The sequence below is a fragment of the Nansenia antarctica genome, assembly GCF_963989245.1.
Source record: "Nansenia antarctica genome assembly, chromosome: 7".
Taxonomy (NCBI): domain Eukaryota; kingdom Metazoa; phylum Chordata; class Actinopteri; order Argentiniformes; family Microstomatidae; genus Nansenia; species Nansenia antarctica.
In genome coordinates, this window is record NC_137677.1 from 4,185,604 (window position 1) to 4,206,255 (window position 20,652).

General features: G+C 45.0%; 2 protein-coding genes across 3 annotated transcripts in view; one reads left to right on the forward strand and one right to left on the reverse strand.

Annotated features, from left to right (window-relative positions):
• The window catches only part of LOC308162229 (AP-1 complex subunit mu-1), a 23,497-nt gene extending 8,096 nt beyond the window's left edge, over positions 1–15,401 (reverse strand). Inside the window, exons 1-10 of the mRNA XM_080536353.1 lie at positions 15,332–15,401; positions 14,626–14,782; positions 13,861–13,928; positions 13,475–13,605; positions 13,166–13,313; positions 11,972–12,098; positions 11,453–11,595; positions 11,171–11,242; positions 8,944–9,102; positions 8,001–8,126 (exon numbers count right to left, since the gene is read on the reverse strand). Of these exons, the coding sequence (XP_080392479.1) occupies positions 8,001–8,126; positions 8,944–9,102; positions 11,171–11,242; positions 11,453–11,595; positions 11,972–12,098; positions 13,166–13,313; positions 13,475–13,605; positions 13,861–13,928; positions 14,626–14,782; positions 15,332–15,373 (1,173 nt within the window). The 5' untranslated portion in view covers positions 15,374–15,401. The remainder of the gene's footprint in view (positions 1–8,000; positions 8,127–8,943; positions 9,103–11,170; positions 11,243–11,452; positions 11,596–11,971; positions 12,099–13,165; positions 13,314–13,474; positions 13,606–13,860; positions 13,929–14,625; positions 14,783–15,331) is intronic.
• Positions 15,402–16,485: 1,084 nt separating this feature from the next.
• Positions 16,486–20,039, forward strand: sirt3 (sirtuin 3). 2 transcript variants are annotated; one of them, XM_080536355.1, is made up of 7 exons: positions 16,486–16,595; positions 16,802–16,984; positions 17,677–17,909; positions 18,033–18,133; positions 18,229–18,390; positions 19,024–19,236; positions 19,515–20,039. In XM_080536355.1, exons 2-7 carry the CDS (start codon positions 16,938–16,940, stop codon positions 19,536–19,538), a joined length of 780 nt encoding a protein of 259 aa, XP_080392481.1. In that variant the 5' UTR covers positions 16,486–16,595; positions 16,802–16,937; the 3' UTR covers positions 19,539–20,039. The 2 variants fall into 2 exon arrangements, with proteins under 2 accessions (XP_080392481.1, XP_080392480.1); XM_080536354.1 differs by lacking the exons at positions 16,486–16,595; positions 19,515–20,039 and having other exon boundaries at positions 16,859–16,984; positions 18,229–18,430; positions 19,024–19,090.
• Positions 20,040–20,652: the final 613 nt, after the last annotated feature.

Below are 20,652 nucleotides of genomic sequence, written 5' to 3' on the forward strand. Positions count from 1 at the left end.
CCTCCTGCGCCACAGCCGCCCCCAGTTTTAGCAGCTCAGTGAAAGTTATGAAGCCTTATGTGAGAGAACCGGCGCACTGCAGCACGAGATACGCGACAGCATGCGGGTTAACTACACCAGATGCTGGTGGCCACCTCGTCGTGTTTCTATATACACTTTATAACTTTAACAATGCCAAGCGTTGCCAGGGCAACACCCTAAAGGTCCCATATAGAATCAGCCCCATACACTGTCGCTGGTCAATGGATGCGGACGATGAGAATCTTTCTCACGTTGAGCACAGAAACAAGCTGGTATGAAGAAGTAGGTTTAGAAACAGAAGATATTAATACAAATTGGGGAACTGGCACTTACCCAATACTATGTGAAATTTCACCAAATGAACATTTGGCCTCGTTGTGAAATTACAACCTATTCAGACGTGTTTTCTACGGAGGGCACACGCCACACACACACACACACACGCACACACACACACACACACACACACATTGCATAATTCTACATAACCGAATTTACTAAATCACACCAAACCACAAGAGAGTAAAATGTGAGTAGTAAGCAGAAATGCTAGAAAGCTCGAGGGGGTTCGGGTCTAACCACTCTAACCAGCCATTCCAATTCCAAATGTCATTAAAATGTCATTAATTACTCCGAGGACTATAAAACACAATAGGATATGTGCGCAGGTCTTCATCTCCGTGGTAATCTTATCAGTGGAATCGGTTTCTTATTCCTCCCTCGTAAAATGGGTTGGCAGAGTCCACTGCAACACATCGTCATTTCAACAAGGAGGACAGTATGAGGCTCGAACAGGAGAGAGAGAGAGAGAGAGAGAGAGAGAGAGAGAGAGAGAAGGACAGAGAGAGAGAGACAAAGAGAGAGACAGAGAGGGGGAGAGAGAGAGAGAGAGACAGAGAGAGAGGGGGGGAGAGAGACAAAGAGAGAGAGAGATAGAGAAAGAGAGAGAGAGAGAGAGAGGGAAAGAGAGAGACAGAGAGAGAGACAGAGAGAGAGAGAGAGAAAGAGAGAGACAGAGAGGGAGAGAGAGACTGAGAGAGAAAGAGAGAGAGAGAGAGAGAGACAAAGAGAGAGAGAGACAGGGAGAGAGAGAGAGACAATGAGAGAGAGAGAAAGAGAAAGAAGAGAGAGAGACTGAGAGAGAGAGAGAGACAAAGAGAGAGAGACAAAGAGAGAGAGAGAGAGGGAGAGAGAGAGACAAAGAGAGAGAGAGAGAGAGAGAAAGAGAGAGAGGGAAAGAGAGAGAGAGAGAGAGGGAGAGAGAGACAAAGAGAGAGAGACAGAGAGAGAGAGACAAAGAGAGAGACAGAGAGAGAGAGAGAGAGACAGGGAAAGAGAGAGACAGGGAGAGACAGAGAGAAACAAAGAGAGAGACAAAGAGAGAGACAGGGAGAGGTGGATGGCTTAGAAATCTAAATCCAAACCAAAGATAAAAACACTCCGTCACAATAACGGGCCGGTCGAGGAGAATTACGGCAACCCAGAGGTTTGACAATGTGTAAACGGCCCCGGAGCACCCCAGCCCAGCTCACATCACATAAATATTGTGCGTTTTTATCAACACCATATGGTCGAAGATTATATTTTTGTGCAGGGGAGTGAAACACTTAACACCAAGGGTACTATCAATCTAGCCTGGGCTTGTAATGAAGAAATAACAGGCTACATTAGGACACTAGGCCAGAGCCCAGAGGCACGCCACCACAGCACCACGTCCCTCTCTGCGGTCGGACACCCCAAAACACATCCATTACTTTCCCCTCATCCAGGTGAGGGCGATGCCAGTGTAAGGACTCCCTCCAACTGGCATAAAGAAACACAAGGTCATCGTCCCATCAAAGGCGTCAAACTATAAGCAGCTTGGGGCGCTTAGGTGGCGTAGCGGGTTAAGCGTCGACCATGTAACCGCAGGGTCCCCGGTTCGATTCCGGCCGGGGACATATCCTGCATGTCATCCCTCCTCTCTCTCTCACCCATCCTTCCTGTCTAAATCTTCACTGTAACTGTCAATAAAGATGAAAAATATGAGTGGGACTGCCCCACTCAGAAAAAATTACTTTAAAAAAAAGAAAATAAAACTATAAGCAGCTTGAGAGAGAGAGAGGGAGCTGTCGGCTAGCATTCCTCCAGGAGGGGCCGGGGCTGTGATCCCACACGCTAGCGCAAAAGGCAGACCTCGTGGGATGCGAACACATCATTTATGTCCGTAGAGGTAAATCTGTCCTGGGACGTACAATAACGTCCGTGTCAGACGACACGAGAGAGCGAGGGTTCAGACTTTGGGCGGTAAATCGCCCTGCTGTTACAGAACAGACACAATGCTAAATTGCGACTATCGTTAAAAAGATCGCTGGGCAGATCACACCGTCAATCACAATTGCGATATATTTATCTATGGAAATATCTGTCTACAGTGTGTGTGTATATATATATGGAAAGGAGGTGACTTGGCTTATCTCCGAGCGCGGTGTGTCTAGACAGTTAAGAGAGGCACAAGCCGAGCATAAGGCGAGGAGGACTGTTAGGGAAGACTAGTCATTGAAAGCTGGCATCTCTAACCCATAGTCTGACTGGTCTGGTGTCCTCAGCTCCCTACTGTGGATGTTGGCTCTGAACGACCGACCGAAAAGACCAAAAAGAGCACCACCAGATTTGGCGACGGTTTGATGAATCGACGGGAGAGATGGATCTAAAACAGAAACGACGTTGGCGCTCGTTCATTCCAAAAGTTAAATATGCCATATTTTCTAGGAATAACCACGGGCCACGATGAATCTGAGAGAAAAAAAACAAATAAGGGTTGTCCTTGGGCATCTTTGGCTTTAGAACAAATGAGTTGCAAAGAGAAACACACTGGTCTTCAATCAATCAGTCTCTCGGTCTCCTTCAGACATTTCAACGGCTTTTTTGATTCGGTCAGCATGAGCCAACGGTTGGATCTAACGCCATGGCGATAACAGACGATACGATCTGTCAACCCCACGGCCCAATAAGTGACTCGTTTCTTGAAGTCGTCCTTTGATAATAGGATGCGACAGTTAACCAGCTGCTGATAGGTGGCAGATAATTTCTGTTTACAACAGGAAGACGTTTTTATTCATCCGCTCGAGATCAAAAACAATCACCTGATTACAAAACCAAGCAATAGCATTGCGTGCGCAACGGAAGTTAGTATAAGGCCGGTAATTTTTGATACATAGTCCAAGCCTTATGTTACTGTGCAATGTTCAGTACATTATAAATGTAGTGGAACATGATTACATTAAGTTAGCCATGCGTTCAGTTCTGGTGGTTGACGAGGAACATCTCTTATGGAGGTTTGGAGGGGGGGGGGGGCACGCCACTCTGTCTACAGGAGGGGAGGGGGGGGGGGGGGGGGGGGGCTGGCTGTAATTATCCCCTGGAGGGGGAAGAGATGAGCCCTGATGTGGCTTTTACCCCCCACCCACCGCCCCCCACCACCCCCCCCACCTCAGCCCCTACCATCATCAGGCTATAAAAACCCAGGCGAACCCAAACCCAAAAACCGCCTGGTGGTAAACTTCCCTTTTCTACCTCAGAAGGGGATATGGCCGGGGGGCTTAATGCACATCTGCCCCCTTCCTCCCTCGTGCGCCTGCCTGGCTGTGGGGTGGTGGGTGAAACATCACTTTGATACACTTCTGATATACGACCCTGTCTAATTAAGAAGATGATGATGTGGTTACCTTTTCTCTCTGTGCCATGATGTCGTGTGTTAGAGACAAGGGGAGCGTGGAGAGAGTGTGTGTGTGCTCGTGCAGGCACATGTAGAAAGCAAATAACCACACACACACACACACACACACACACACACACACACACAGACACACAGAAAGGAAGAGAGAGAGAGACCATGTGTGCGTGTGTGCGCTCTCTCTCTCTCTCTCTCACACACACACACGCACACACACACACACACACACACACACACACACACACACACACACAGAAAGAAAGAGAGAGAGACACCATGTGTGTGTGTGTGTATGCGCTCTCTCTCTCCCTTTCTCTCTCTCTCTCTCTCACACACACACACGCACACACTCACTCACACACACACACACACACACACACACACACACTCACTCACACACACACACACACAGACACAGACACACACAGACATATATATATATATATATACACACATACACAAACAAACACACACACACACACACGACACACACACACATACACACACACACACGCACGCACACTACACTACACTACACTACTAAATGGCGTGCTCCCTGTAATAAGTACAGGCTGTCTTAACTGCTCCCTCTGTGCTACCAGAGATCCTTGGTGGCGTGTGGTACGGCGTGGTGTGGTGGTTGTGCAGTGCAGCAGTGTGGTGGAGCTCTGCTGGGGTGACCGCAGGGTTCTCTGCACAGTTCAAGAGGACCTGGAACACCCGTGAAGCGGCCTTGGGGTCACAGGCAGGGCCGCAAAATAGCTCCTCATCAAACCCCCCGCCTAAATAGTAGCTTCCAGCAGCTAATAGTAGCATCCCTGTCATGATGTCTCCATTGATCTCTCTGCCTGGACTGGGTTATTCAGAGGAGCTGTGGTCGGGTCTGCGAGCGACTCATTTTTCTTCTCTGTTTCAAGGTGCCTCTACTACTCTACTACTACTGGAGGCTGGCTGAGGCAGTCAGTAAGTAAGTGCGGCTGAACCGCGGCTGCGTCTCTTTTATGTGATGAGGAAACCTCGTCTTCCGCGGATGTTCGCTAGTAGAAGACGACGATAGCGAGGCGACATTAATCTACACCAGTCACACAAGTGTTGCAGTCGGAAGGACCTTACTGCCGTGATTGTTTGACGTTGGCCGGCCGGAATTCCAGAGGAATTCAAGAGTCTTAAGCCGATTGCTGCACATGAATGAATGAATGAATGAATGGTCTTTATTGTCATTGATACAGTACAGGTACCAAACAACGAAATTTGGGAGGGGTGTCTCCCCTGGTGCTAGGAAAAAAAAAACTAAAAACAAGAAGGGAAAAGAGCTGGTTTACATAAATAAAGGCTATGTACACTATCCACTATACTATACTATACAAATAAAACACTGTGCTGTACTCTATGCTATGCTATACCTATTCTAACATTTCCTATTCTCTGCAACCTTATGTACACGAGGGTTGTCATATTGCACATAGTGTTATTGCACATTCATTTAAAGTGTCGCAGTTTGCAGGTTTGAAATGTTCACAGTTGTGTTTCAGTGTTGCACTTGATTTCAATCTAGTAGCTGCCATCAATTTGTCTAGATTGTCCAGGGCCTAGAACCTATAGGTCTTTGCTGTGTTCAGGGCCTGAATGGCCCTGGGGTAGAAGCTGAGCATCAGTCTGTTTGTCTTAAGCCGATTGCTGCACATAATCTCAGTGGGACGCTTCTAACTGGTGAATAGTGAGGGTGCTGCAGAGCAGGGTGATATGAAAACAGCATCAAAGACATAGAAAGGCTCTCATTAGGTTTAGAAGAAGGTGATTAGAAGAAGGTTTTTCCTTCTATCAATGGCCCACCCCCGGGCCTGAGCTGGATTACTCTTCCTGCTACGACTGGTGGATTGATGATTCACTTGCTTAGTAGTCAAATGTATTGATTGTAAGTCGCTTTGGAATAAGGCGTCTGCTAAAAGCCAAAAATGTAAAATGTGAATGTAAATGTAAATCATTCAGAAGCGCATGTTTGTCCGTATATTTGTGTATAAAGACAGACTATTGTTTCAGAAAAACTGACAACAACTACCCCCCCAAAAAACATTTTCGATTGTGTTTTGAATGTCTATGACTTCATCTAATACATCCACAGAGAGGAAAGATTAAAATAAGGAAATACTGTCATACTGAAATAAGTCATTCCTTCACATATACTTGGCATATACAGTATATGGTGAAGTTACACACCTGCTGTGAACTGATATCACCCCTGTGTGAACGTATCATGACACAATCATTCACAGTCTGACACAATGGGAGTATGGTTGGCTCTTATGAAGGCTCATGTTTCTCTCTTTCTCCCTGCTTTATAGACTGGTAACTCTCTGGTAATAATCTAGCATGAAACTGCAGCCATCCAATCATCTAAATTGTGTTTTAGGCCTGTTAAGCTGAGCGGTCCCTCAGCAGACTTAAAGTCCTAGCTGTCCAGGACGGTGTAACGTTTCCTAACCCTAGCTTTGTGTTCCTAGGGAGCCGTTCCTTCGAGGAGACTCCAAAACAGTTTGTTTTACTGCTGAGCTGACATGAGAGGGCGTGCGCTTCTGATAAAAGACGCAAGTCCTCTGGGTTCATTTATCAACCAGGAAATTAATAAACAAAGGGACAAGGCGAAGGCCGACCCTCTGGGCCAATGAAAGGGCTTTCCTTTGATTCTCTCTGCTATGATGTCGTTTCCCTAGTGGCAGATCTGAGAGCTGATTGGACGGTCCCAGGAGACCCACAACACAGCTCCCAAAGGGGGACCGGGGGGAGAGTGAATCTGACCCACAACGCAATTCCCCCTATTTTATGGAGACAAAGAAAGGTCCAATCCCATTTCTTATTTTTACCCCCATCCCTCTTTTTCAAGTGCCCCTCGGAACAAATGGTAAATGGTAAATGGACTGCACTTATATAGCGCCTTTTTTGCTGCTCCAAAGCGCTTTACAACGGTCTCTCATTCACCGATTCACACACACATTCACACACCAATGGCGGCAAGCTGCCATGCAAGGCGCATGTAACAAAGTTACATGGGGTAGTGGTTGAAATCTTCCCCTATAAAGGGACAACCCTTCAAGACCCTGACACATCATCAGTAGCATCATAAAAAAGCATGGACACTCGCGATTCATTCGCAACTTAGTATACGTTTCACGCTAGCGATTTTTTTTGGGTTATGCAAGGTCTATAATACATTGAAATGACAGTAAACTAAGACAAAAATATGGTTATCATAATGTATTAATCTAAACGAAGAAAATAATTACATTTGTGGCTACTTTTGTTGCTTGTGTGTTCGCCACTATCTTGCCAAGGCGTGATGCAAGGCATTCTGGGAGATTTCTCATAACACTCGATTTTGAGTGTGCCTCTGAAAAAACTCAGTTTGGAGGGAGCCCTACCACTTTTCCCTACCCCTCTATCCCAACAAGACCAGGGACACCCTACCCCTACACGTGAACGTGCAAAGCAGAGGGGTTAGCAGAGGGCTAAATTGTAGGGGCAAGAGGTGTATTGGGACTGGACCCTCGTCCAGTGGGCGGCTGTGTCTCAGGAGGTAGAGTCGCCGTCTAATGATCGCAAGGTCGGTAGATCGGCGGTTCGAGCCCCGGCTGGCCACATGTCGAAGTGTCCTTGGGCGAGACACTGAACCCCAAAATTGCTCCCAGTGAGCGGGCCGGCCGGCGCCTTGCATGGCAGCTTGGCCGCCATTGGTGTGTGAATGTGTGTGTGAATGGGTGAATGAGAGGCCGTTGTAAAGCGCTTTGGATAAAGGTGCTATATATACAGTAAGTGCAGTCCATTTATATTCCATTTACCCTCAGATCGTTATCATCGAAACGACGCAGATCAATACGTTACCTCGATGAAACAACAGCTTTAAAAGACAAGCTTAGAGCACTGAGGCAATTGGTTTGACAGATGCATATGGCTGGCTATCTGGAACCTGTCCTGCACAGCTATTGGACACGCTCACGTTCTGCCCTCTCTCTCCATCATGCAGCCTGTCAACCTTCAGCCCTCTAGTGTTACAGGCCAGTTGAATTATCTGCAGCCATAAAAACAGCCGTCTCAACCTCAAGCAGGCACACTCCTGTGCTCGGGTTCTCAACTCAGGGCAATTAGATGCACTGACCAATAGCGTTACAACAGCGCCACCCTGTGTTCGTGAGCGTCACTCTTACAGTGTAACAACGGTATGAGAGAGACCCCTGTAGGCGTAAATGGGTACTGCAGGACGGAGGCTCACCTGGATCCCAGAGGTGGTGAAGTAGGGGATCTCGAACTTGACGCTGATGGGGGGCTTCCCCTCCTTGTCCTCTGCGTCCACGCTGGGCAGGCCGAAATGGGCCCTCATGAGGTACTCCTTACCCCCCTGGGACCAGACGACACAGAGGAAAGGGTTCACGTCTGGATGCTTTTCTTGTTTACCTGTCTATTCAGGCTTTTCCAAAAATGCCGGTCGAGAGAGGACGCTGGCGTTGCTAGGTGTAATTGCAGTATACAGAGTAGATTTTCCTACAAAGACACTTAGATTTAGATTTAGTAATCTAAAAATTAATTTGACCCCTATACTCTCTTTTATTTTATTTTTTTTATTATTACTACTCGATCTTTTCAGTTTGTAAAGCGTCGTTGAGTGTCTAGAAAAGCGCTATGTAAGTCTAATGTATTATTATTATTATTATTATTATTATTATTAATCCGGGCTAGTCTCATTGAGTTATAACCGTTATAACCATAAAATGTTGTTAAAAAGAGGCCTAAGGACTGTCATTATATTATCTGTCACTGTGTTTAGGAGGTGGACATTGTGTGACGACACGAACAGCTTGAACATTTTGCTAAGAGAGAGTCAGATGAATATTTGGATTTGGATTGTATTAGCAAACATTAACATGTTTGAGTGCGCATGATGTATGCTGTGTGTTGTGTTCTACGCTGTTCTACTGTATTCTACTGTGCATGTTGTGTTGTGTTGTGTTGTGTGTGTGTTGTGTGTTGTGTTGTGTGTTGTGTGTGTTGTGTTGTGTTGTGTGTGTTGTGTTGTGTTGTGTTGTGTTGTGTTGTGTTGTGTTGTGTTGTGTGTGTTGTGTTGTGTGTTGTGTTGTGTTGTGTTGTGTTGTGTTGTGTTGTGTTGTGTGTGTTGTGTTGTGTTGTGTGTTGTGTTGTGTGTGTTGTGTGGTACTCACAGGGAATGACTTGATGGACCAGACGACTTCGCTGTTCTCAGGGATCCACTTCACGCTGCCCACCGTGGTCTTGAACTTGGGGGAGTCGGCGTCTGTCGGCACGGGGATGTGGATCTCCACGTTGTTGGCGGTGGACCTCCGCTTGAACTGACTCTTAGCCTGAGGGGAGGGGGGAGGGGAGGGGGGAGGGGAGAGGGGAGGGGAGGGGAGAGGGGAGAGGAGGGGAGGGGAGAGGGGAGAGGAGGGGAGGGGAGGGGGGAGGGGAGAGGGGAGAGGAGGGGAGGGGAGGGGGGAGGGGAGAGGGGAGAGGAGGGGAGGGGAGGGGGGAGAGGGGAGAGGGGGGCGGGGGGAGGGGAGAGGGGAGGGAGGGATTTATACTGTAGTATATGCTGCGTTGGTCACACATTTTTGCATTTATAATATTTTGGTGTAAAAAGAAAGAGAAATACAGTACAGTTTTTTTTTTTTTTTATGCCAATAAAACACACTGTAATCACTTTAACTTAGATTTTGTTGTATTTTTAGGACATTTTAAGTCAGTAATTCAAATTCAGATTCTAGTGGCACATATCTCTGGCCATAATCCGGGTCCTTAAGAAAGAGCAATTCCTTTTCGGCCAATCAGCACCTTTCATTAACGTACCGAAGGAAGTTTAAAGAACGCACTCCCAGTGTTGCCAACTTCCAGAGCCCCTTGGCGACTTAATTAGTCAAAAGCGACCAGCGACAAATCTAACTTCCTTTTCTGGTCATTTGGGGAATTACTGTAAAGCATCTAACATATCCTGTATTCCACGGTTCACGTTACAACCGAGCTCAGGAGAGACGAGTAGGGATACAGTCTATGGCGAGCGAGGGTTGCCGTCTCCTCTCTCCCTCAACACTCACTCCCGCGGCCAGTCTGATAGCAGCCGCGGGGAGCGTACCGTTGTTCCCCGGGTCCTCGCAGGGGGTTCGGGCAAAGTTCGGGAAATAACGGACGGTTGTCATGTGTTTATACAGCATGGATGTTACGTGCCTAATGCCTTTGATGCGCACACTTGCTACTTGCCGCTTTAATAATTGTATTTAGCCTATAGCACAAGTCATGCATTGCATGTAACCTCAAGTGCTGAACAGTATTAAGTAAACCACAATATATTTGCTAAAGCTTAGGGGCGACCGTGCCTTTTGCAGCCATAGACTGTCACTGCCTGGTAATAACAAGGAAGGCCAATGACAGTATCCCGTCTAAAGTTTTTCACCAGCCATGGTGAGTAGGCTAGCATACGTTACCTAGTGACTGACTGACAAGGCTGACTTGACAGTAACGTTACCCATGCAGGCTGAACAATAGCGCGAGACAAGTTCTGTGAGGATATTCGCTCACGGCTCATGTGAGGAATTGCAATTATATTACAGTAACAGTCGCTAAGTTGACTGCAAAAGTAATGTAGACTAGGCTGAAAAATAGCGCCAGACATTTGTTAAACACAGTTTATTCATAACATACGATTATGACGATTATTCAAATAATTAAAATTCTCCACGATTAACGATAAAAACGATAATCGTCCCATCCCTACACCAGACATGTGTTTTTTTTGTTTCTGATTGGCCGATAATTTAAAACCTTAATCAGGGTTCCTACAAGTTTCAACAAGTCAAATTTAAGACCTTTTTAGACTTTTTTTAGACCTCTTTGGATGTAATTTTAGACCTATTCGCGACACCATATGATAGCTTTTTGTCATCCTCGAAGTGATGAAATTAGGGATTTCACTGCCACACAGACAAGAAAGGAAGCGAATTGGCATTTTTGGGGTTCCAGCTTGATTCATTTCCTGCGTAAATAGATGTGGTCGGACTGATTTCCTTGCAGGATCTCATTTTTAGACTGAATAACTGAAACTTGGATTGCTGGATTGTAGACTTTAAGGCTTTTTAAGACCAGCGCGGGAACCCTGCTTAATGCCAGGCAGCTAATGTAGAGAATCAGAGATAGAGATGCTAAGAGATGTTGTGGTCGTGTAGTGGTGGTCTAGTGGATAGTGAGTTGGACTTGTGATCGGAAGGTTGTGAGTTCAAATCCCGCCTGAAGCCACACCACTACTAGTGTGCCCTTGGGTAAGGCACTTAGCCCTCAGTTACTCCAGGGGGAATGTCCCTGTAATTCGTAATTGTAAGTAGCTTTGGATAAAAGCGTCTGCTAAATGGCAAAATTATTAAATAAATTATAGATGCTTACCTTGATCATGTACTCGATCCTGCTGTGGGAGTGTTTCTCTATCACTGACTCTATCCAGATCAGGGGTTTCACCTGGGGACAAGACATACCAGAGGCTTTTAGACACAGAGCTCCACAACAGTATTGTATATATTATCTTTAATATTATTAGTCTTAATTCATGTAAGGTCTCCTTCAGAACCAAGAGAGAAGACTAATAACGGAAAAGGTCTTATATATCTTATATATTACTATTAATACTACACTGGTATGGTCAAACCAAGTCGAGTGTCTCATACGTACGTGCGTGTTGAGGCGGTAGGACATGAGCTCAAACTCTCCGTCGGGCGGTATGAAGGAGATGGTCCGGTCGTTCTCGAACCGCGAGAGACGCACACACTGGTGGAACTTCACGTCCTCCAGCTCCACCGACTTACTCTTCCCTCCTGGGCAGAGAGACAGAGAAAGAGAAGGCAGGGGTGGGGGGATTAGGTCATGAGATGTACTGATACTTCGTGAGCATAGAATTATAAGGTTCTATCTCCATTTTTGTCAAAATTGACTTTTTTTACATAATCTGATCCATTAGGTGTTTATTAATGCCTGTGTGGTGTTATTTTTTTAAATGTTGACATTTTTTAGTTAGTAATTCATCAAATACAAAGGTTCCATCTCACAAAACATAATGGAATGTAAAAACGTTGACGCTCAATATCTCTGAACTGCCCTAAACGGAGATAGAACCTTAGAATTCTAAGCTCACGACTTGTGGGTGGGATGAAGCGTAGAGATACAGAGAGTGAGCGAAGAGAGAGAACTCACGTCCGGTGTTGTCAAACAGAACCTTGTCGTTGAGCCCCAGACGCAGCTCAGGCATGCCAGACAGGAAGACACGCATCTTTACGGAGCCGACGATCTCACTACGCAGAACGTTACCGCTGGCACTGACCTGCATAGAGGAGGAGGAGGAGGAGGGAGGACATATTATAACAGGGTATATGCAGGAATCTTGAGGTTAATTTCAATACCTTTCTAAGACTTTTTAAAGACCTTGTCAATATTTTTCCAGACCTCACCGCCACTTGGAGCTGTAACCGTTGACATCAGTGACACCTTTAACTTAACAGTTTTAGTTTGCAATAGACTAGATCACTATCATACAACAGAATTTCCTGTTCATCTTAGTTTTTTTTAATAAAACTAATAAATTCACGAACTTTTACTAAAGGTTTTTAGGACTCAAACTCTTTGGACAGAGTCTAATTCAGAAAAATACCTCCAAAATTCAAGACCTCATAAAATCGTGATAGGACTCTTTAATACTTATTAAGGGTTTTGATTTTCCCAAAATTGATTTATCAACTTTTAATACTTTTCAAGACACCGCGGATACCCTGTTATAAGAGTGGACAGCTGAGTGGAGACTCACCCCAAAGCCATTCCGTTGTGTTTGTTTAAGGGCCCCCCGGTGGTCGATGACAAGATGACGGTCGTGTTCTCACATGAAAGTCTGAATCAGAACCCGGAGCAAGTGGATGAGTTTGCAACATTGTTGCATAAATTATTTCTCTGATTTGCGTTCTCACAGCCCCTTTATGTAAACGAAGTAACATACGCAATCGAAGCAACAGACGTGGTAGTTGATTGGTCAGAAATGTTTTAAATTGCCTATGGACAGCCTCGATGCGTCGTTTCTAACCGGAGCGAAACCACCCTTTTCAAGCAGAACATCCGTCGGTTCTTTGCTCCGGGAGTGACTTTGAATGCGTGTTCTCACAGCTCCAAACGACGCAGAGCAAAGCGAACTTTATCCTAAACTCCGATTCCAAGTGAAGCAAATGTTCTAGTGAGAACACACCCTAACACTGTGTTAAGATACATGGATAGGCACCATCTTGGGACCTGGGATTGAGACATAATAACCCAAGACAGTATGACACACACACACACACACACACACACACACACACAATAAGAGAGTGGGACCACTGTAGGACTGTTGGACGCCTGTCTCACCAGGAGATTAACCGACTCGATTACGTCCAGGAAGACCTCGTTCTTCCTGTACTTGATGCCCTCTGACCTCCAGGACACGGCGTTGGTGACGGTGGCGGGGGGGCGTGGGGCGCCCGTGTCCAGCTTGTGCCCCTCCTGAGTGATGTACCTGGGGACCGACGGTGACATAGCAACAAGAGACAGGGTGGGAGAGACAGACAGGCACAATTAACTGTTATGTGGATTTTAATTGGTTTTTATGTGAGGCAGGCAGCTAGCTACAGCTAATCTAGGAATGTTTAACAGACGGACGGGAGACTGGATTCTTACTCTTGAAGGATCTTGCTGTCAGTCGTCTGAGGGTAGCCAAAGTCCATCAGCTCGTCCATCAACTCATAAATGATAACAAAGTTATCTCTGATACTCTCCTCTTCCAATTCCTTGAAATACTCGGAGAAAACCTGTAACAGACAATGTCAATGAATCATTTTGAGCAAAGCAGTCCCAATCGTTTCCTTATAAACCTGTATTAGCAGTAACACTAAGAGATTAAATCGTTTTTATACCTGTTATAACACTGTAATTACTGTAGTATCAAGACTGTACAGTTGCTCCCCTTGTGCAATAACAAAACATAGCCTACATACAATTAAGAAGTAACAACATGTTGTATTAGAGTGTTACTTACTACTTCATTTTAATAACTCAAAACACACCTGGATTATTTTGTAGAGGAAGGAGAAAATCAAGGAGACAGAAGCGTTTTTCTTGGACGTTGCTACAACTGATAGAAGATGGGTTAAGGTGATTGGTTAACGTTGGTCTGAGGTTAATAACATAACATAAGATTGTATTCCCTACTATACAGCCAACAGTCTGCTGTCATTTACAGATGAGACATGCACACAGGTGAGTGGATACATTTTAGAATTTCAGAGTAGTAAATAAAACCCGATTTCTATAATTTTCTAAACTTTTTCCTCAAAAGTTGTGAGATTCCGAAAATGATCAGTAACATAATAACCATGGTTTTTGGAAGGTTTCTGAAACTTAGCCTAAACAGTATTTCCATGAAGTAGACTTGTTAACATGGCCTATTAACTAAAACATACCATAACCTTTGCGTCAAACCAACCAAAGAAAGCACTCTTTTTTCAAAACACAAAAATGCACTTTTCTCATTTGTGCATAGGGGCTCTTCTATTGCCCATTCTTGAGCTTAGTATTATAAGGTTCTATCTCCGTTTAGGGTAGTTCAGAGATATTGAGTGTCAAAGTTTTTACATCCCATTATGTTTTGTGAGATGGAACCTTTGTATTTTATGAATTACTAACTAAAAAAACAGGCATTAATAAACACCTAATGGATCAGATTATGTAAAAAACTAAATTTTGACAAAAATGGAGATAGAACCTTATAATTCTAACGTCACACATTGACTATAACCACATGATAAGAGAGTCCCAGACAGTAAGGATACGGTACAGGTTGTTGTGCTTGATCCACATGAAGCGGACCCCTCCGTGGGCCAGGATAGGGGACAAGTTGCCCTCCTCCTCCTTGTCCATCAGGATGGGCATGAAGTGCTCGATCTCTGACATGTCCACATCTCCTCTGTAGTTGCGACAGACCAGGACCTGGAGGAGAAGGAAAGTAAGTAAGTAAGACATCAACTTCAACTTATATGCATCACATCACACCAGTCCAGCTGGGTTGGGGGTGGGAGTTTAATCTCAGAGCTGTGTCAATGTCATTTAATAGGACAAGCATGATGATGTTTTAAATCTCATGTTATAAATATTATGCAACAAGGTGTACTAATGTTATGACGTGTTCTAAGTCTTGACTTTATTATGAGAAACAGTGTCTTAATGTGACCAGCCTCATCTCATTGGCCCTTACCTTGAGAGAGAGAGAGAGAGAGAGAGAGAGAGAGAGAGAGAGAGAGAGAGAGAGAGAGAGAGAGAGAGAGAGAGAGAGAGAGAGAGAGAGAGAGAGAGACAGAGAGAGACAGAGAGAGAGAGAGAGAGAGAGAGAGACAGAGAGAGAGACAGAGAGAGAGAGAGAGACAGACAGAGAGAGAGAGACAGAGAGAGAGAGAGAGAGAGAGAGAGAGAGAGAGAGAGAGAGAGAGAGAGAGAGAGAGAGAGAGAGAGAGAGAGAGAGAGAATCTCATTGGCCCTTACCTTGCCTTTAAGGTCTAACACATACACCGCACTGGCTGACATGGTGACTCCTGGCTCGTTGTCACCCTCGTGTGAGGCGACACGCGTCTTTGCAGTAATTAAAAATCTCTAGATATGTTAGAATAAAGGAGGTATTCTGCGGTACAGTGGCATCCACCTAGAAGGGACCGGTTTATTGAACACGTCACAACCCGGAAGTTGGGCAAATCCATCCTCTTCCGGGAAACTGTCACAGCCTCTCACACTGAGGGTGCGTTCGTAAATTCGCTCTGAGAGCGCCGAAGCGCACACTGAGTTCAACCAACGGTAGACTATTATACGATATTATAAATAGACTGTTATTAAGAATTTCGAAATGTTAAGCTTATGCCAGTTATGGTGTTAATTCTTTCTGGGTCGAATATTATGGGGTTCAACGTCCAGCTTTGCAAAATGAATTTCAGACAGTGACTTCAGAAACCAAAGCTATTTAGCAAGTTCTTTAATTGCAGCTATGACTTATTTCATGACCTCCCCAATGGTCAGATGGAGGTTGGGGTTGTGCTTGAGATCGAAAAGCATTGGACATATCACTGTAAAAGGCAAGTGAGAAGTGTAATATATCTGTGCTTTATATAAATTGCAGGACCACGGAGCAACGTCTTCAACTTGTCTGTCTTACATGTAACGATGAATTGAGAATCAAGGACCCCAATTGAAATAAGCCAGTGGCTTTCTTGGGTTTTTATCCTGTTAGTTGACCTTGTATGTAATATGTACTTTCATGTACCTACTCCTGCAAATCTTCTAATAACGTTTTCAATCAATCAATCAAAAACTCTTTATTGTATCTCTCTATCGGATCAATAAAACCAACTGTCACGCTGTTACCATGGCAACTACAGGTGTCCATCAAGGACCTCCTGCTAGGCATTGTTATTAAGATGTCCCAACCTGTGCCTGTCATAAAATGTAACTTAAATGATATTGGTAATTGAACATATTCATATGTCATGAATATTACAAGAAGCAACAGCTAACTAAAAAGCATTGACCTGTGTGTGAGAATTAAAGGCCTGTTGAAATGAAATGAGTGTTTCCAAATATTGATGAGATTTATTGTTGTTGCTCAATAGTTTAATCAGTGATTTATTTCCCTTCTAGGCCAACAACAGCTAAGAGCATTCTGCTGTTCTGATCAAAGGCAGAAGGGTTTGTGTTCAGCTCAGGACAGGACAGAGAGATTCAAAGGTGCTCAACAACCACTACTACCTGCCCTCTGGAGGTAAGCATAGAACCTCATCCGAACCTCACAATAATAATAATAATAATAATAATAATAATAGAATTCTGGCCCATAATTTGTCAGACCCGACCAACTCTATCTATGCCAGCTTTCTTTGAACTTTGGAAACAGGAGAAACACGATTTTAGGAACCTGAATAGGGTTCCTCTGGTTTTAATGACTTCTTCTTCACTGTTTCCCTACAGGCGACACGGCCTCTGGTGGGATGGGGCTCGAGGGCTGTTCTCCAGGGGTGGCGGAGGGGGGAGCTCCAAGCAGCAGCAGACCCTGGAGGATATCGCTAAAAGCATCAGAGAGCGAGAGTACAAAAGGATTGTGGTGATGGCGGGGGCGGGGATCAGCACCCCTAGTGGCATACCAGACTTCAGGTGACAGGATAGAGAGACAAGGCTTTCACGCACCCTCCTGGCTCCTCATACGATGTCCTTGCCGAGCTTTCTAGACACTTTTAGATCTGAGGTGATTGGATAGGTGTACGCATGCATCACATACAAAATCCTCCTCCTCACCTACAAATCCCTCCACGCCTGCGCCCCCCAGTACCTAACTGACCTCCTCCCCCATCATACCCCTTCCCGGGCCTGCTATCCACCCCCCGCACCAACTTACAGACCTTTGGGGACAGAGCCTTAAGCGTGGCCGCACCTACCCTCTGGAACCCTCTGGAACTCCTTCCCCATAGTGATCCGCAACGCCCCCACCCTGGACTCCTTCAAATTAGCCCTCAAAACACATCTATTCACCAAGGCCTTTGGCCCCTAGTCACTGTTTCTGTTTTGCTTTGTTTGTTTTCTGTTTTGTCTGTCTGATCATTCCCTTGAATTGTCAAGCATTTGGGTTAGGGTTAGGGTTAGGGTTTTTTGAGAGGCGCGATAGAAATTAAAGTTATTATTATGTAGCTCTACCTTGCCCTCTAATAGACTTTGTGGAGTTGTCAGCATCCTGCTTATATCTACCCATTCCTTTCAGATACACACTCACTGACTTATAGCTGGGAGAGACATTATGTGACTAGGCCTCTCATGTAAAAAAACAAAAACAATTCTCCCTCCTTTAACAGGTCCCCCGGCAGTGGTCTTTATGACAACCTCCAACAGTACGACCTACCCTATGCAGAAGCCATATTTGAGATCAACTTCTTTCACCACAACCCCAAGCCCTTCTTTGCCCTGGCTAAAGAACTTTACCCCGGGAACTACCAGCCCAACTTGACACACTACTTTGTGCGACTCCTCCATGACAAGGGTCAGCTCCTCAGGATGTACACACAGAATATCGACGGGTTGGAGAGAAGTAAGTTTGATCTCAATTAGTCTTAGAATAAGAAATCTGTACAATTTAATATTTTTACACATGAAATTGTGTGTGTGTGTGTGTGTGTGTGTGTGTGTGTGTGTGTGTGTGTGTGTTGTGTAGTGGCAGGGATTCCTCCTGAGATGCTGGTGGAGGCACATGGCACATTTGCTACTGCTACTTGTACTGTGTGTCTGAGAGAATACAAGGGAGAAGAGCTGCGTGTGAGTTGGTCACGTGACACCACTGCTGTCTGTCCAGCTTCTCTTTTTTATCTGGTAGGATGTATTGTTATGATTGTCTCCTTTCTCCTGATCAGCCTGATGTGATGAAGGGGGTGATCCCTAAGTGTCCCACCTGTAAGGGCGTGGTCAAGCCTGACATCGTCTTCTTCGGGGAAGAGCTTCCTCAGAACTTCTTTAACTACCTGCGAGACTTCCCTCTGGCCGACCTGCTCATCATTATGGGCACGTCTCTAGAGGTGAGGTCTGGGGCCTGCAGCAGACTCCTTTGACTCAGTGGTAATAATAATAATAATAATAATACATTTTATTTATGGGCGCCTTTCAAGGCTCTCAAGGACACCTTACAAGACAGTTTAAAACCACATATCAAAACATTAAAATCAACAAAGCAAAATGAGATAAAAACAGCAAAATCAGATATAACAACAAACAAAATACAGGAGATCAAACCAAGTAAGCCATTGTGAAAAGGTGTGTTTTAAGACTGGATTTGAAAGTGGTGAGAGTGTCAATATTGTGTATGTTAGGTGGCAGAGGGTTCCAGAGTGTTAGGTGGCAGAGAGTTCCAGAATGTTAGGTGGCAGAGAGTTCCAGAGGCGGGGAGCCTCTAGATCCCATAGTAGTCAGGCGAGCAGTGGTGATAGGGTTTCCCTGTTAACAGGCCAGGATATACGTGTTACAAATACAGGCCATGATATACTGATACAAAGCAATACTTTTATCAAAAGCACACGTGTTCAGCTTGTAAAAGCCCAGATACAAGTCATGGTAGAGTTATGAGTCATACATATATCTTAAACAGAAGAACCATCAGGACATTACTATTTTGAGTGACCTTGAATGATTGTCATTCTCCTCCGGTCCTGTAGGTGGAGCCCTTTGCCAGTCTGGCCGGGGCCGTGAGTGGGTCAGTCCCTCGCCTCCTCATCAACAGGGACCTGGTGGGGCCGTTCGCTTGGGGAACCCCACGGCGAAATGATGTCGCCCAGCAAGGGGATGTGGTTGGTGGGGTACGAGCGCTCTCTGATGCCCTGGGCTGGACACAGGAGCTGGAGACTCTCATGGCTGTCAGTACTGAGAAGGTACGTACACAGACACAGACACACAGACACACACACAGAGACACACACAGACACAGACACACACACACACACACACACACACGTACACACACACACACACACACATACACACACACACGCACACACACACACACACGTACAACACACACACGTACAACACACACACACGCACACACACGCGCACACACAGGTATATTGCCTGCTTGTTTATAGTTAAAGTTGCTAACCTTGAAATACAAAGCCAGCCTCACCATGTGGACATTCACTGCCCTCTGCAGGCTACAGAGAAGAGGGAGGAATGAGACTGGGTCAACTCATAGCTTCAATGGACGATTCGTGACGTTAGAATTATAAGGTTCTATCTCCATTTTTGGTCAAAATTGAGTTTTTTACATAATCTGATACATTAGGTGTTTATTAATGACTGTGTGGTGTTATTTTGTAAATGTTGACATTTTTTAGTTAGTAATTAATAAAATACAAAGGTTCCATCTCACAAAACATAACGGAATGTAAAAACGTTGACGCTCAATATCTCTGAACTGCCCTAAACGGAGATAGAACCGTATCATTCTAAGATCACGGATTAACAGACTTCAACAGAATGGAGGATCCACACACCATCGTCCTGTTTGTCCATATCCATGCTGGATTTCTGACTTGTGAGACACTTCATACAATCAACACAGAAGCAGTGTTAATTTTGTCAGGCTTTTTAGTCACTTAGTCTTTGGTGTTTAGATGAAGATGCACACCAGTTCTAGTCACACCAAGTCACCTCCATGTTTCTTAGTTCCAGTCCAGTTCCAGTTGATGAAAACTGAAAACATTCCAGTGCAGTCTCAGTCCACAAAAACCCCAAAACATTTTAGTCGAGTTTTCGTCGCTGACTACGGCTAGACTCAAATGTTTTGGAGTTTTTGTGGACTGAGACTGCACTGGAATGGTTTACACCAAAGACTAAGTGACTAAAAAGCCTCCCAAAATTAACACTGCACAGAAGCAATGGTTGTCTGGTCTAAAGAAGAGTCCTAGGAAAGCATCAGTGTGTTTTATTTTGTCATGCTGCTGCGCTGTGCATAACTCTCATACTGGTTTTAAAGTCACTCCAGATCATCACTCTTGGCAGTAATGATGTTACTCAGCGATTTGACAAATCAACCTTCTGTTGCTCAGATCCTGACATGATGTGATGGGCTGCATGTTCTGTTACAGCCATATGAAGGGAAATTGTGAATTAATGTAACAGGTTGTGTTTATTAGTCAGTTGGGATTCATTAGTGTGAAATATGTAAATAATCATTATGGATGTTCCGTTTGAAATAAAGAGATTCTCTTGAACTCTCCCCCCCCACTGTGTTGTCTCAGATTCATCTAAAGCAGTGCGAGAGGGTGCGTAGAGAGTGCTTACCGGTA

Excerpts from the sequence above, each read along its gene's own strand:
- sirt3 (XM_080536355.1), top strand. The coding sequence starts at position 16,938 with ATGGCGGGGGCGGGGATCAGCACCCCTAGTGGCATACCAGACTTCAG. Across the intron at positions 16,985-17,676 it reads AGTGGCATACCAGACTTCAG|GTCCCCCGGCAGTGGTCTTT; the intron begins GTGACAGGATAG and ends CTCCTTTAACAG. Across the intron at positions 18,391-19,023 it reads TTATGGGCACGTCTCTAGAG|GTGGAGCCCTTTGCCAGTCT; the intron begins GTGAGGTCTGGG and ends CCGGTCCTGTAG.